Below are 13,887 nucleotides of genomic sequence, written 5' to 3'. Positions count from 1 at the left end.
GCTGTTGCAGCACTAAAGCTGTGTCTAGACTGCAGGCATCTTTTGGAAGAAGCTTTTCCGGTAGAGATCTTCTGAAAAAACGTCTTCCGAAAGACAGCATCCACACTGCCAAAGCGCATCGAAATAGCGATCTGCTTTTTCGAAAGATAGCATCTGGACTGAATAAATGCCATCTTAAATGTAAGCTGTGATTACTGGAGATGGAGTGGCCACCAGAGCACCTGTGCTTTTTTCTCTTTCCTCTTCTTGCGAAAGAACTCCTTCTTCCCCATCCACACATGCCTTTTTCTGAAAGAGCTCTTTCGGAAAAAGGCTTCTTCCTCATAGAAAGAGGTTTAACCAATGTAGGAATAACCTCTCTGTTCTTTCGATTTTCTTTCAAAAGAACACAATTGCAGCGTGGACGTAATTGAAGTTTTTTTTAGAAGAACTGACGTTTTTCCAAAAAAACCTCTGTAGTGTAGACATACCCTTTAATAGAGGGAGTGGCTAGCCTCCCTGAGTATGATTCTGTCTGAGACCTCAGGTATGTACTTTGAGCAGTTAGTCATTGCTGCTACAGTAGCAGCTACACTTCTATTTTCAGCACATTAGTTCAATCAGAGCTTGCAGGGGTTGGAATTGCACCTCCTGCTCTAGTGTAGGTATACACAGAGTTGTTCTGGTAAAAAGTCTAGTGTAGAGGAAATTATACTGGCCTTAAGGTACCTTTTAGTTCTCAAATCACAATAAACTATATCACTTTGTGTGCTTTTATTCTGGTATAAACATATCCAGACTTATGGGAAGAGATTGCCATTTTAACTTCATTAGTATAGTTAAAGTAACAAAACTTCCTGATGTAGATAAACTCAAAGACATAAGACAACATTTCAGGAGAGGGAGGGTTAGGATATTGTTACTGATTAGAAAAAAAAGGAGGGATTGATTGCAGAGAAGGGTTGTAAAGAGGAATTGAAAGAGAACAGTGGTGCTTGAAAGCCAGAGAAGCAACAAGAGTGTTTCAGGCACATGATGCAGTATGTAGAAGGACTAAAGCCAAGACTGGGAAAAATGTAGGCTAAGGGAGGCAATACAGTGGGATGAGCATAGGAAGTATATAAGATATGAGATACATTTAACCCTTCTGTATCTGGAAGGTAGTCTTTACCAACCGCAATTAAGATATATTTAGCAGAGTGAAGAGGGTAGGAGCCAGGCTGTAAGAAACCAAAGAAAGCTATGGAGGAGGAGAATGAAGTGAGCAAGGGTACTCAAGGATCTTGGAGATAGGAGCAAGGATAGAAGGGTAGTAGTCATGGGATGAAATTAAAATGCACAACAGGTAGAGAGAAAACAGTGTACTTGAAAGGAGAGACAAAGAAGCAGAGGAAAGAACAGTTAAAGATAAGAGGGAGAGTCAGCCAAGGACATAATAAGTGTGAAGGAATGTGGCCACAGGAGGTGGTTAGAAGAGTCAGAAGCAGAAAAACAAACAGAGATATCGTAATTTTGAGCAGAAGCAAAGGTACTGGGAATGGAAAGTCTTGGACTAATTTGTGCCTCTTCTTCTTGAAGACATTAGCAAGGTCCATTGTTCAGAACCAATTCAGTCACTGGATTGTGCAGAGATTGAAAAAAAAAGTCTATTCATGCCATTTTTGGAGGGATACAGATAACTGTATACTAGGAAGTGGGTCCCGCAACTTATTTCACTTGGACACCAAAACCCATGAGAACTAATGACAAAGAGCAACTATTTCTGACATGGGCTGGCTTTGAACTGATCACCTAAAAGCTCCATTTCCTATTCTCAGTACCCCACCCCCGTACTACGTAACAAAGCTGTCTAGTAAGTAATATGTATGACTCCACATGATCTGCACCTGACACTGTGTGTGAAATTAGCTGATCCATCATATCGTTACAGCTCAGTTGATACAACAGTGACTCTGCAGACATGGTGGTAGGTATTTAAATCTTTCTCTTGTGAACTAAGTATTTACTTTACAAACACAGCTATTTTCAGTGAATTCAATATAGTAACCTCCCTTCCCTGCACAGCCCACTTTCCTGTTAATGAGCTTAACAATTTGGATAAACCAGGGACTGCTTTAATAAATGATTAGCAGAGCTTTAGCAAACACTCATCTGACCAAACACCCACACTCCTTTCTGAATGCCTACATAGGGGAAAACAGAGTGGGAATGTGTGGGAGAAGCTAAGAAGTTTGGTTCCATCACACAGTGTTTGGGAGGTGTAGGATGAGCAAGGAGGCATCTTCCAGGCAACATCCCACTTCATCTCTTATCTACAGCTTTTTAATATGTTTTCAGATGAGTGTCCAGGAATGTTTAGCAAGAGCAATGTAGCATCTAATGGCAGGTCTACAGTATAAGAACAGGTCGATCTAAGCTATGCAATATTAGTTACATTAGTAGAGTAATCTCAGATTGATGTAGTTTAGATCTACTTGCCCCCAAATCCACACTGCAGGGAGTTGACAGAAATAACTCTCCTGTTGACTTCTCTTACTCATCTTGTTCTGCTGGAGTACTGGAGTCAATAGGAGAGTAATCGGCGTCGATTTAGTTGGTCTTTACTAGATTTTCTAAATCGAACACCAGTGGATCGATTGCTGCAGCATCAATCCACCCTGTTGTGGAGACAAGCCCTGAAGTTGAGGTTCTGAAGCAATGGACACTCTTATTCTAGTTAAGTCTTTATATGCACACACACTGTGTGGAACTGGGAAAATTAGAAACCTGTTATTTCTTCTTCTAAAATATCAGTTCACTCATTATGTTGCTGCTGCTTCAGTGATAGCCGTCAATAAAAATCATCAGACTGCTAAAGTTCAATTAAAACACAGTGAAAACATGATGGTGGCTTATAGATCAATGGTGCAACAATAATCCAGAGACAGTTACTAGTTTCCTCACCTCCAAGGAATTTGGCTGAACTTAAAAAGACTCAGAAGTGAATTGCTAGGACAGAAAGGATTTCATGTGTACATGAGGGTGACGTGTAGAAACACAATGGGGGTTTTTTACATGATGAAATGTTTAGTCATAAGAGAAGTTTAATATGACTAGAGAGGAATTGTGTTCAGGGCTTTCAATATTGTATTCCTCTTCTCCTGCTGATTCCTTTCTAAACTCCCTCTAGGGCTCTAAATTATGTACTGCATGTACTCACTCTTGTCCTACGCAATCTGCAGTAGACACAAAAGATGACCAATACATTTAGTAGTGATTGCAGAAAATTACAGGAAATGTTTACATAGTGTGAAGCTAATCTGAGGCACTTACATTTGCAAGCAATGACTGAATCAAATACTACAGTAGAATTTAAGAGGGTTCTGGCTGCATCCGTTTAGCAGTCAATTATTCTAAGAGAGGAGATCAGTCCAAACTGATGAAAAAAGAAAATGAACTTTATTCTTAAGGTCACAAGGTGATTATGCAAAGGGGGTCTGTCCAGATACTTATATGGCCCATATCACCACTTGTCTAAGCTAGTACAGCTAAATGCTCTGAAATGCAGCATTCCTTGGTTTGTGCATATGAAGGAAAGATAATGGAGGGATGAAATCAGGAGTCCTTGGACTCTGAACTACACAGTGTGGAAAAACACTGTAAATATTTAAATGAAGAGGTTCAGGAACCTGAGTTTTGAGAGAAGGAAAGTAAAGCAGATGAAAAATTATGATAATCAACAGATGGCTCAGGCATTAGAGCTACAAGAAGAGCTAAGGGATGTTTGACCATTGGGAAATATTCACAGACAAAGGACTGTTCCCAGGGGATGGATTCTGCCTGAGTAGAGGGGAAACAGATTTCTGGGAAGTTCTCACAACAAGTACCTTAGAGGAAATGCTCCTTTAATCTTCATGCCTGAGTCTAATATTGAGCAGGAAGAAAACAAATTCAGAGAGGCTATAGCAATGGAGAAAGGAGTAACAGAGGATTGAGGAATGGAAATCATGAGGAAAGACAGTGACAGTACCAGTGACAGTAGCTGTCAGGTATGTGACACTGGCAGTAAAATGACTGTACTTGGGAAAGGAATCTGATTGAATCCAAGCAGAAACAGCTAAGATGACTGTACACCAATGCAAAAGTAACAAAATGGAGGAACTGGAAATCATGAAGATAATAGAGATACGGTAGAGCAATAGTCATGACTGGAAGACAAGTATTGAAGTGTATGTGCTGTTTAAGAAAGACAGGTAATTGTCTGACTATGGGAGACTTTAATTTCCCAGTATAGATTGCTACTATTAATGGTACAGTCCCAATAGTCCTGTATATTAAAACTATCAGATTTCTTCATCAACTAGCCACTAAGCCAACAAGAGGTGATATCATTTTAGATGTGGTATTGGTAAGTAGCGACCTCCTCATAGAAGAACTGGTTGTAGAGGACAGCCTTGATTTGAGTGATTATGAGTTAATTCAGTTTAGACAAACTAGGTTAAACAAAAACAGGTCTGAAACTAGGGTTCTTGATTTCAAAAGGACAAACGTTACAAAATTAAGGGAATTAATTAGGAAAACAGACTAAACTGAAAATCAGAATGCAAAGAAGGCAGCGGCTTGGAATTATTTTAAGACAAAATTGCAGAAACAATCTGGAGCCTGCTTTCCTAAGCAAAGGGGGGAAATCATAGGGAAGGACTACAAACCAAATTGGATAAAACAAACATCTCAAAGAGGTTATTAAGAGAAATTAGAAAGCCTACAAGGTATGGAAGAAGGGACAGATCACCAAGGAAATCCTTTTTAGAAGTCAGTAAGGGTACATTTACACTGCAATACTATTTCAAAATAACTAGCACTATTCTGAAAGAACTTAGTCCGCATCTACACAGCAGGCAATTATTCTGAAATAGTGTCAAAATACTGTCAAGATGGAGGACTTCTTATTCTGACTCCTGTAACCCTCGTTGCACTAGGAGTAAGGGAAGTTGGAGGAAAAGTGCTCTATTTTGAAAGAAGTGCTGTGTAGATGCTCCCAACTTCAATTTCAAAATAAGCTACGCTATTGATGTAGCTCAATTTGCGTATCTTATTTCGAGTTAAGTCCTGCAGTGTAGATGCATCCTAAATATAGAGAAATTTGAGAATTGCCGAAAGCCAAGCAGAGTTGGACCTTACAAAGGAAAGTCAATTCAATAGTAAATGGTTCTTTAGATATACATATAAAAATTAAACAAGGAAAGAGGAAGTGGTTTGCTAAGCACTGAGGAAGAGCCGGACATTAAAGGCATTCTAGATATGACCTCATACCTAAACTAATTACTTTGCCTCAGTTTTTAATTGGGGCAGTGGCAGGGTGGCTAATAGGAACTAGGATACAGAAATACAAATTACCACATATAAGGTGGAAGTGAAACTCAAACAGCTCACTGGAACCAAATCATGAGGCCTGGATTACTCCATCCAAGAATATTAAAAGAATTAACACATGACATTGCAAGCACAATAGTAAGTATTTTTAAGGAACTGGGAAACTACAAGCTTGTTAGTTTGATCTCAACTGTATGCAAGTTCTTAGAACAGATTTTGAAAGAGAGAGTGGTTAAGGACATACAGGGTACATTAATTGGGATCACATACAACATGGTGTTACAAAGGTAGATAGTGCCAGACCAACCTGAGCTCTTTCTTTGAGACGATAACATGAATTTTAATACAGCATTTGATACAATTCTACCTGAGAAATATTAGTTAAACTAGAGAAGATGGAGATGAATATGAGAATCAAAGGGTGTTTAGGGAACTTGTTGAAGGGAATAATTCAGTGAGTGGCTCTGCAAGGTGAACTGTCAGGCTAAAGGGAAGTTACTAGCAGAGTTCCTCAAAGATCGGTCTTGAGACCAATTTTATATAACATTGGCATGCATGATTTCAGTACAGAAGTAGGAGGTGCTAATAAAATCTGCAGATGGCACAAAGTTTGGACATATTGCCAACACAGAGGAAGACCAGAAAATCATACAAGAAGACTTTAACAACCTTGAAAACTAGAATATTAGAAATGGGATAAAATGTAATAGTGAAAAGTGCAAGATCATGCACTTAAAGACAAACAACAAGAATTTTTGCTGTAAGTTGAGGATGTATAATTTGGAAGCAACAGAGGAGGAGAAAGACCTTAGTGTATTGGTTGATCACACAGGGTATATCTACACTATGGCTACGTCTACACTGGCCCCTTCTTCGGAATAGCCATGCTAATTTAGAACTTTGGAATAGGGAAATGCGCGGGGGATTTAAATAAACATGGCCGCCGCTTTTTTTCCGGCTTGGGGAAAAGCCGGAAAAGAGCGTCCAGACTGGCACGATCCTCCGGAATAAAGCCCTGTTCCAGAGGATCTCTTATTCCTACTTGAAAGAGATCCTCCGGGCTTTATTCCGGAGGATCGCGCCAGTCTGGACGTTCTTTTCCGGCTTTTCCCCAAGCCGGAAAAAAAGCGGCGGCCATGTTTATTTAAATCCCGCGGGGGATATTTAAATCCCCAGCGCATTTCCCTATTCTAAAGTTCTAAATTAGCATGGCTATTCCAAAGAAGGGGCCAGTGTAGACGTAGCCTAATTGCGTAGCTGAAATCGAAGTACCATAACTCGGGTTTTGGCGCTGTCTACATAGCAGGAAGTTGAAGGAAGAATACTCTTCCTTTGACTTTCCTTACTCCACGTGAAATGAAGGTTACAGAAGTTAGAGTAAGAAACTTGCTTTGTAGATGCGCTCTCTGTTATTTTGAAATAACATGAGTTATTTCAAAATAACGCTGCTGTGTAGACATGCCCAGAATGACTATGAGCTGTGAAAAGTCTCAGAAGGGTAGCAGTGTTAGTCTGTAACTTTAAAAACAACTTTTAAAAAAATGAGTGGTTCTGTGGCACCTTAAGAGACTACAAATATATATATTTGGGAAAGGGAGCTAGAGAAGCATTATTACCATTATACAAGGCACTGATGAGACCTCATCTGGAATAATGAGGAATGGAGACTCTACCTTACAAGAGAAGATTTAAGGCGCTTGGGTTATTTAGCCTAACAGAGCAAAGGTTGAGGGAAGATATAATTGCAGATACATCAGAGGGTAAACACCAAGGAGGAAGAGGAGTTATTTAAGTTAAGGACCAATGTTTGCACAAGAACAAATGTCTATAATCTGGCCACCAATATATCTAGGCTTGGAATTAGATGAAGGTTTCTAATTATTAGAGGAGTGAAGTTCTAAAACAACCTTGTAAGGGAAACAGTAGGGGCAAAAAACCTAGCTTGTTTCAAGAGTGATCTTGACAAATTAATGGAGGGGATGGTAAAATGAGATTATCTACAATGGTATATAGCCAGTGTCTGCTATTAGCAAATATTTTCAATGTCTGAAATTGGGACCCTAGAGGCAGGCAAGAATTCACTACAGAGAATTTTTCTCCCAGGTATCTGGCTGGTGGGTCTTATCACCAGATGAGGACAATGGTCCCTTCTGGCTTTAAAAATCTATGAGTAAAGATAAGAGTCGGTGAGTACATAGCGAAAGGGATTTGGAATGTGGTATAAAGACTTTAACCTCTTGTTTTCTGGTTTGAATCCAGTCCAGTTAAGTACATACTAGAAGTCATTAGCATGTGATAACTGCTAAGTGACTTATGGGAAATGAACTGCAGTCTCAGTCCACTTCCCAATGGACTGGTGTTCTTATTATGGGCAATTGATAGTAAGAGACCCAAGTTTGAATAAATAATAGTGACTGAACAATACTTTCAGCTCTAGAGGTGACCCTCCAAGCCAGATTTGAGGTACGCTGGTGGAGCAGTGCAGGGAAGTACACTGCTGCTATACCTATTCCACAGCTAAAACACCACTACACTCACGGGGAAAAGAAAAAAGGTATACAGCAAAAGGCACAAACTGTGTAAATCATGAGTCCCGGGACATACAACCCCTAGTACAAAAACATTCTCTGTAGTGAATTCTTCAACCTAACAAATGGCAGCAGACACTGGCCTTTTTCTTGATCTCCCCCATTCTCTCTTGTGTGACTCCATGGATGACTTCACTGCAGAGTTGCAATTCAGCACCAGCCTGAACAACCCCTGCAATAGTGGGATTATCCCAGGCCTTCTACAGGAATCAGAGATCCATCGGGGGTCCCTCTCTCATCAATAATCTACCCGCCTGATTAAAGTCTCTGGATCTTGTGATAGTCACTCCTGGCAGCTTCACACTGCTGCCTTTAGGGGGCATGGGTCAATGTTCATGTCACACTCCATGTCAGTCTCTCTCCCGGACAGGGGATGCTAATGGTCCAATCAGCAGACCAAATGCAGTGATGAATCCTGGTCCCATGCTACCTGAGACACGTTGTGCATATGCTAAGAAGAAGACTGACACCCTTTTGTTATTTACCTCTAAACCCATGGGTATATGTGCAAGTAATGTATTCATATAGTTCTAGTTAGGATCAAACATCACCCATCCCATTAATAACTGAAATTCATTACTAGTTTATAATACTTTGATGGCATCTACTATGTGGCCTCAGTTCACCATCATACCGGAGAGTTGCCAACAGTGCTTTATTATGAGGGACGTCCTTTATTTTTTCATCTCTTCATAACAAGATTGGGAGATGAGAAGTGCTGCAAAAAGCAGTAATACTCCCAGAGAATGTAGGTGCATGATGATTATTTTTATTAGTAGTAGTAGTAATGATTATAATTATCACATCAGGAAGAAGGTGGGGTAAAAGTGCTAAGAAAACAGTTCTTTATTTTTTGAAATACAATGTTGGCCACTCTCCTCACGGAAACCACTTTCAGAATTGCCAATAAGTGTTAGTCCCAGTCAGGAGCCCTAGCACTGACTAAGGCCATCCACGACTGCTTTTCTGACTGAACTCGAGTGCACTCCAACTTCCATCAGTGCTAGCACCATTCAAGTGCAACCTGTTGAAAATAACAGATAAAAAAATGCATACAGGCCAGTACCCAGCTGCACCCTCCTCATGCTTGGTGGTAGAAGGCAAAGTTGGCTAGAGCGCTGCTCTAACGTACAGAGTAGTCTCATAGGGATAGCCGTGTTAGTCTGTAACTTTAAAAAAAACTTTAAAAAACGAGTGGTTCTGTAGCACCTTAGAGAGTAACAAAAATATAGATAGTAGCATGAGAGTTCATGGGCACAACCCACTTCTTCAGCAGCTAGAGTAGTTCCCGTGGTGCCAATCCAGCACTGCCCTGCCCATCCTTAAGGAGCCCTACCACACCCTCTCAGCTGAAGTTGGAGAAGATGAGGGAATAAAGCCAGCTGATGGCGGCTTTACACTATCTAAAGATTCCTCTGGGTTGGGGGAGTCCTCCACTTTTTTTTAGGGTAGCATTAAGGGACAATAGCACAGAGTGATCTTATAAGGAACCAAAGAATGGGTCCTTAGTTTGGACTCTCTCCTAGCTGTAATCCCTCTAGGGATGAGCGATGTCAGTGCCAGGGAAGTTTGCTCTGCTGCTGCCCATGTTGTGCCTGTTCTATAGATAAATGCAGGACCTCAGTCTCCAAGGCTGCACCTTTCACTTAAAACAATAAAATTCACTTAAATGACTGCAGGATGCTAACTCCATAATTCAGTGACAACCGTATGGGCTTACAGTACCGGGCCCAAACTTTGCTCAAAGATATTCACCAAATTCTACTTGTCCTTCCAAAATATGAGGAGAATATCCACATTGCCACCTTCAGGAAAGCATAAAAGAGAAACTGCCCTTTATCCTTTCAGTGCTACCACTAAAACATCAGCAGTCAGGCACTCAGAGGAAGGAAAACACCAACCAAACCCACTGGAATTGACACAGGATTTTTTGAAATTGCAGTAAGAAATCACAGTGCAGAAAACCAAACAAAAGCTAAATGCAGGGGCCAAAAGTGAAAGGCAAACAAAGGACAGAAAGGAATTAGCTGCTGGGAGGAAAGGAACTGTGAGTACTGACTTGAAATTTCTCAGCCCACCTAAAGGAAGGAGGCGGGGAGAGGTGGAGGCGAGAATCTGTGTCTCTCTTATGTTTGTCTCTCTGCTTCACCTCTGTCTCACTCTCTTTCTTTTGCCCTTCTCTTTCCTTCCCCCACTCCTACTCCCTTTTTTCCTGAGAATGAATTTGCTGATTTGGCTGGATTGGAATTTCTTACAATGATAAAGACCTTTAATTCCTCCGCTCAACCACAGAGGAGAATGAAAGCCTGAATCCATGTTTGTCAATCAGTCTCTCTCCCACACTCCCCCACCCCCTTGCTTTCTCCCTGCTGTGAGGAGACACACAGGACCTTCAGAGCACTAGGAGACACTGGATGGAGGGCAGGAAGGAAGAAAGCTAATATTGAACTCATCTACAGAGTCTAGCTCAGCCACGCAAGATGCCCTCAGTGTACTCAGCAACTGCTAACCTGTTGCCTCTTTTAAGGCCTTTGTGTGCTGGCAGTCAGCCAGATCAGTAATACAGTCACATCCTGAAAATCAAGCACCAAACTGGGAAGGAAGGCCATCTTACTGCAGTAGTAACTCTTGTTCCATATGTGCTCCAAACTGCAATCAGTGACCTTTAAAAGCTCTTTTTTGAAAAGGGAGCTTTGTCAATTGTCCAGTGTTAGGTCCTGATCTGGAGCTCCTTGGGAAGGAAGAAATATCAGCAACCCTCATGGAAGCAGCTGGGATATACTGATCCTGCAGGTCCTTTACAAAGAGGAAATGTATCAGATCTATGATGGTAGACACCAAATCATGCCCAGATAATAAGATGCTCTTTAGCTGGGGAGGAGGAAAGGGAGAATTAATACCTTGTTGGTAACTACCCAGCTGCAGCTCCTTTAGAGGGGGCATGCTGGGAGGGATATTGGTACCCCACTGTAAGCAGGCACTAGTGTAGTGGTAACATTGGAAGTGCAGGCGCTCTACACCCACGTATTGAAATGTTAAACTACGGCAGCAGCCAGAGAAGAGGTGGAGGATTGGAAGCTGCCTAAGCCCCAATTTATGCAATAGAGACGTGGTAGGGAGCTGTAGGAAGCACTAGCAACGGAAGTGACTCAGAATGAAAAAGGAGGGAGGGAAGGTGGGTGGAAGTGAGGGAGAGAGAGGTGCTATAAGGAGAGGCTGATGTTGCTGTTTGAATCCTTAATCTGGGTAGGAGTGGGAAGTCTGAGGGTGCTTTCATGGGGAACCCCTTTAGAAAAACAGATTACCTCCTAGAACCATTTTAAATTAAAAAAATGTGACTCCTCTCTCTCTCTGACCCCATTTTTCTTTCATTTTCTTTTCTTTCCATCTTTCTTTTTACATCAGTTTCACTGACTAGGTCAGGCAACTGCATGTGGCCTTTCTCTTCTGCTCCTGAAGTGGCCTGTGCCTGCCCTGACCCTTTGAGAGGCAGCAGCACCTATTTGAGACTGGCAAGGAGCTGCTATTCCTCCGTGGCTTGTTATGTGACTATTATCTGAGTCTCATCCTGCTGTTTCTCCCTTCTCTTTTCCTTCCCTAACTTGCCTTCCTAGCCCCATTTTCTGTTCTTTGCTGTCATTTTTTCTCCTTGCCCATTCCCCTGACCCTTCTCAAGCCTCTCACCCTTCCCCCTCTGTAGGCTAGACTGTTCCAATTAAGCACTTCCTGAAGGAGGGCAAGTGAGACTCACACACCCCAGGTGAAGCTGGGGGAGGGTTTGTACAGTCAGAGTCCCTCCCCAGTTCACAGAGGAAGCATGCAAGCTCCCCAATCTCTGGGTGTTCTCTACACCCTGCCTGGCCTCTGTGAGCAGTTCAGCAGGTAGACACAGCCTTGCCTCCCTCAGACGCCTATGAACTAGTGTGTGCTGCCAAGAACACCGGAAAGGAGTAGTTCCTACAATTGTTCTTAGCCGTAGCGTGGGCATGTGAGCTGGGGAGCAAAGGCTCCTTATGCTATACCTCTGGCACCACACCCAAGGACAATCTGCTTCTCCAGGTTCACACTGTCTCCTCCCGAAAGCCCAGTACCTCCTTTTCATACTCCCACACACCAGCCCATCAAGGCCATCCTCTGCCAGCAAGCACCCCAATTCCTGCCCGCCTCAGTTAGCAGTTATCTGGAGTGGCACCGTCCTCAGCACCCCCGGAGAAAAGTATCTGAGCATTGCTTGGGTCCCATCCAGAAACATTAGACTGAAAGTTATAAAACAGGGAACATCAGAAGGAGTTTCTCAATCTGATACTGTCTGGTAGGGAGCAATCTCCCTCAGACTCTCTCAGCTCAGCTACCAATCTGAAGGGAAAGTGATGCCACCCCAGAAAAAGCAGAAGAAGAATGTAGGGAGCAACTGATGCCTGTTGGCCAGGAGGAAGCAGGAACAGAGCAATACCCTCTGGCCCACTCACTCGGAAGACAGAGAGCTGTCAGGGCCACCCTTACCTGTTAGGCACCCTTTCTGGGTCAGGGCCACAGTCTCACCCTTCATTCTCTATGAACACTATCTTTTGAGGGCATGCAGTGGGGCATTCAGGGTATCAAAGGCCTTTTCCCCACAGATATTGCCAGATCACTGTCACCTCATCTGTCCTTCCCCATCTATTCTACCCAAGGGAGTTCTCAAACCTTGTGACTGTCACCAAACTAGGGCAAAAATATCAGTGGGGATCCCCCACCCCTTTTCTACTTCCTCCCAGGGGGAGGTGATCGATCACTTCACTTCTTCAGATGTATTCTCCTCCACACACCCAAAGCCCAGCTGCATTCAGATTCCATGTTGAAGTTGGAGGAAGAAAGCTGGGGGTAGGAAGGAATGTGTGTAGGGAGGGAATGCTCCTGAACTGGCATAGGGCAGAGCTGCCTGTGACCTAACAATGCATCCCTGCCTCTAACTTCTATGACCCTGATAAATAACACACCAGGCTTTGCTCACTGAGACAAAAACACATGCACCCTGCATTCCTTTCACTTTATCACAAGATGTAATCCTCCACCCCACCCCCACTGCACCGCGTCGCCAAGGTCTTTTAAAAACAGGCTGCTGGAAAAGACACACGCGGCACCCCATGGAATTAATCCAAAAAGTTACTCGTCTGAGTGGTAGGCAAACCCTTACCTGTTATCCACAGCAGAACGATCCATCCTACCAAGAATCCATCCATCGTCCTTGTCTTTCCATGCAGGGAAGATAGAGAAGAAGGGAAAAACTGGTACCACGCAGAAAAATAAAGAGCCCCGGTAGGAATCAACTGGCACCTAAGTATTCCCTTCACCGTTATCTGCGGGGCTCAGCAGCCACCCAGCGTGTGAATCGGAGAGACTTCTGAATGGAAGCTACCACTATGCTGGGGAAGAAAGGAAAGGTACTTTTAGGTCCCAGGTTTCCAATCCCCCGCTCGCCTCCAGAGCAATCTCAAATGAGATTGGAAAGCTCTGTTTAGCCAGCTCTATTTCCACAGACTGAGCCCAAACAGAAGGAAAGCTTTTCTCCCTGCCTTTGGCTTCACTTCTTCTTTTACTCTCCCCCCTTCCTGCAGGCTCCTGTGGTAACTGGAGTTTCTAAATCACATGGCTCTCCATTGAAGCTGTTCGGGACCAGAGAAGAGTTCATCGCCCAGCAATATAGTGTCTAGTGTCAGCGAGCGAGACAGTGGGTGAGAGACAGAGGCGGGCAAGCTGAGGAGCGAGGGTGTGTGTGTGTGAGAGAGAGAGAGCAGGGCCAGCACTAGGTTTTTTGACGCCCCATACAACAAAGATTTTGGCAGCCCCCCCGCCCGCTGCTGCAGGACAGGCACTGAGGAGGAAAGCGCCCCTTTCACCTTGTGGCTTTTTGACTCCCATCACGCCTCCGGCCAAACCCGGCTACGTCCTGTCTCCCCTCCACACGCATCCCGGCACCCCCCCCCCT

General features: G+C 43.2%; 1 protein-coding gene across 7 annotated transcripts in view; it reads right to left on the bottom strand.

Annotated features, from left to right (window-relative positions):
* Nucleotides 1-13,887, bottom strand: part of ILDR2 (immunoglobulin like domain containing receptor 2) — a 58,116-nt gene that overhangs the window by 36,192 nt on the left and 8,037 nt on the right. For 2 of the 7 annotated variants that reach the window (XM_075909197.2, XM_075909198.2), the window contains exon 2: nt 13,096-13,324. The exons of 1 other annotated variant lie outside the window; for it this stretch is intronic. In XM_075909197.2, coding sequence (XP_075765312.2) covers nt 13,096-13,141 — 46 coding nt within the window. In that variant the 5' untranslated portion in view covers nt 13,142-13,324. Of the gene's footprint in view, nt 1-13,095; nt 13,778-13,887 lie in introns of those variants that run through there. 4 more of the 7 variants (XM_075909202.2, XM_075909206.2, XM_075909204.2 and 1 more) reach the window with 4 other exon arrangements.

Source organism: Pelodiscus sinensis, chromosome 1 (genome assembly GCF_052426305.1).
Source record: "Pelodiscus sinensis isolate ZL-2025 chromosome 1, ASM5242630v1, whole genome shotgun sequence".
NCBI classification, from domain to species: Eukaryota; Metazoa; Chordata; order Testudines; family Trionychidae; genus Pelodiscus; species Pelodiscus sinensis.
This window is presented reverse-complemented; position numbering and strand designations above follow the sequence as displayed.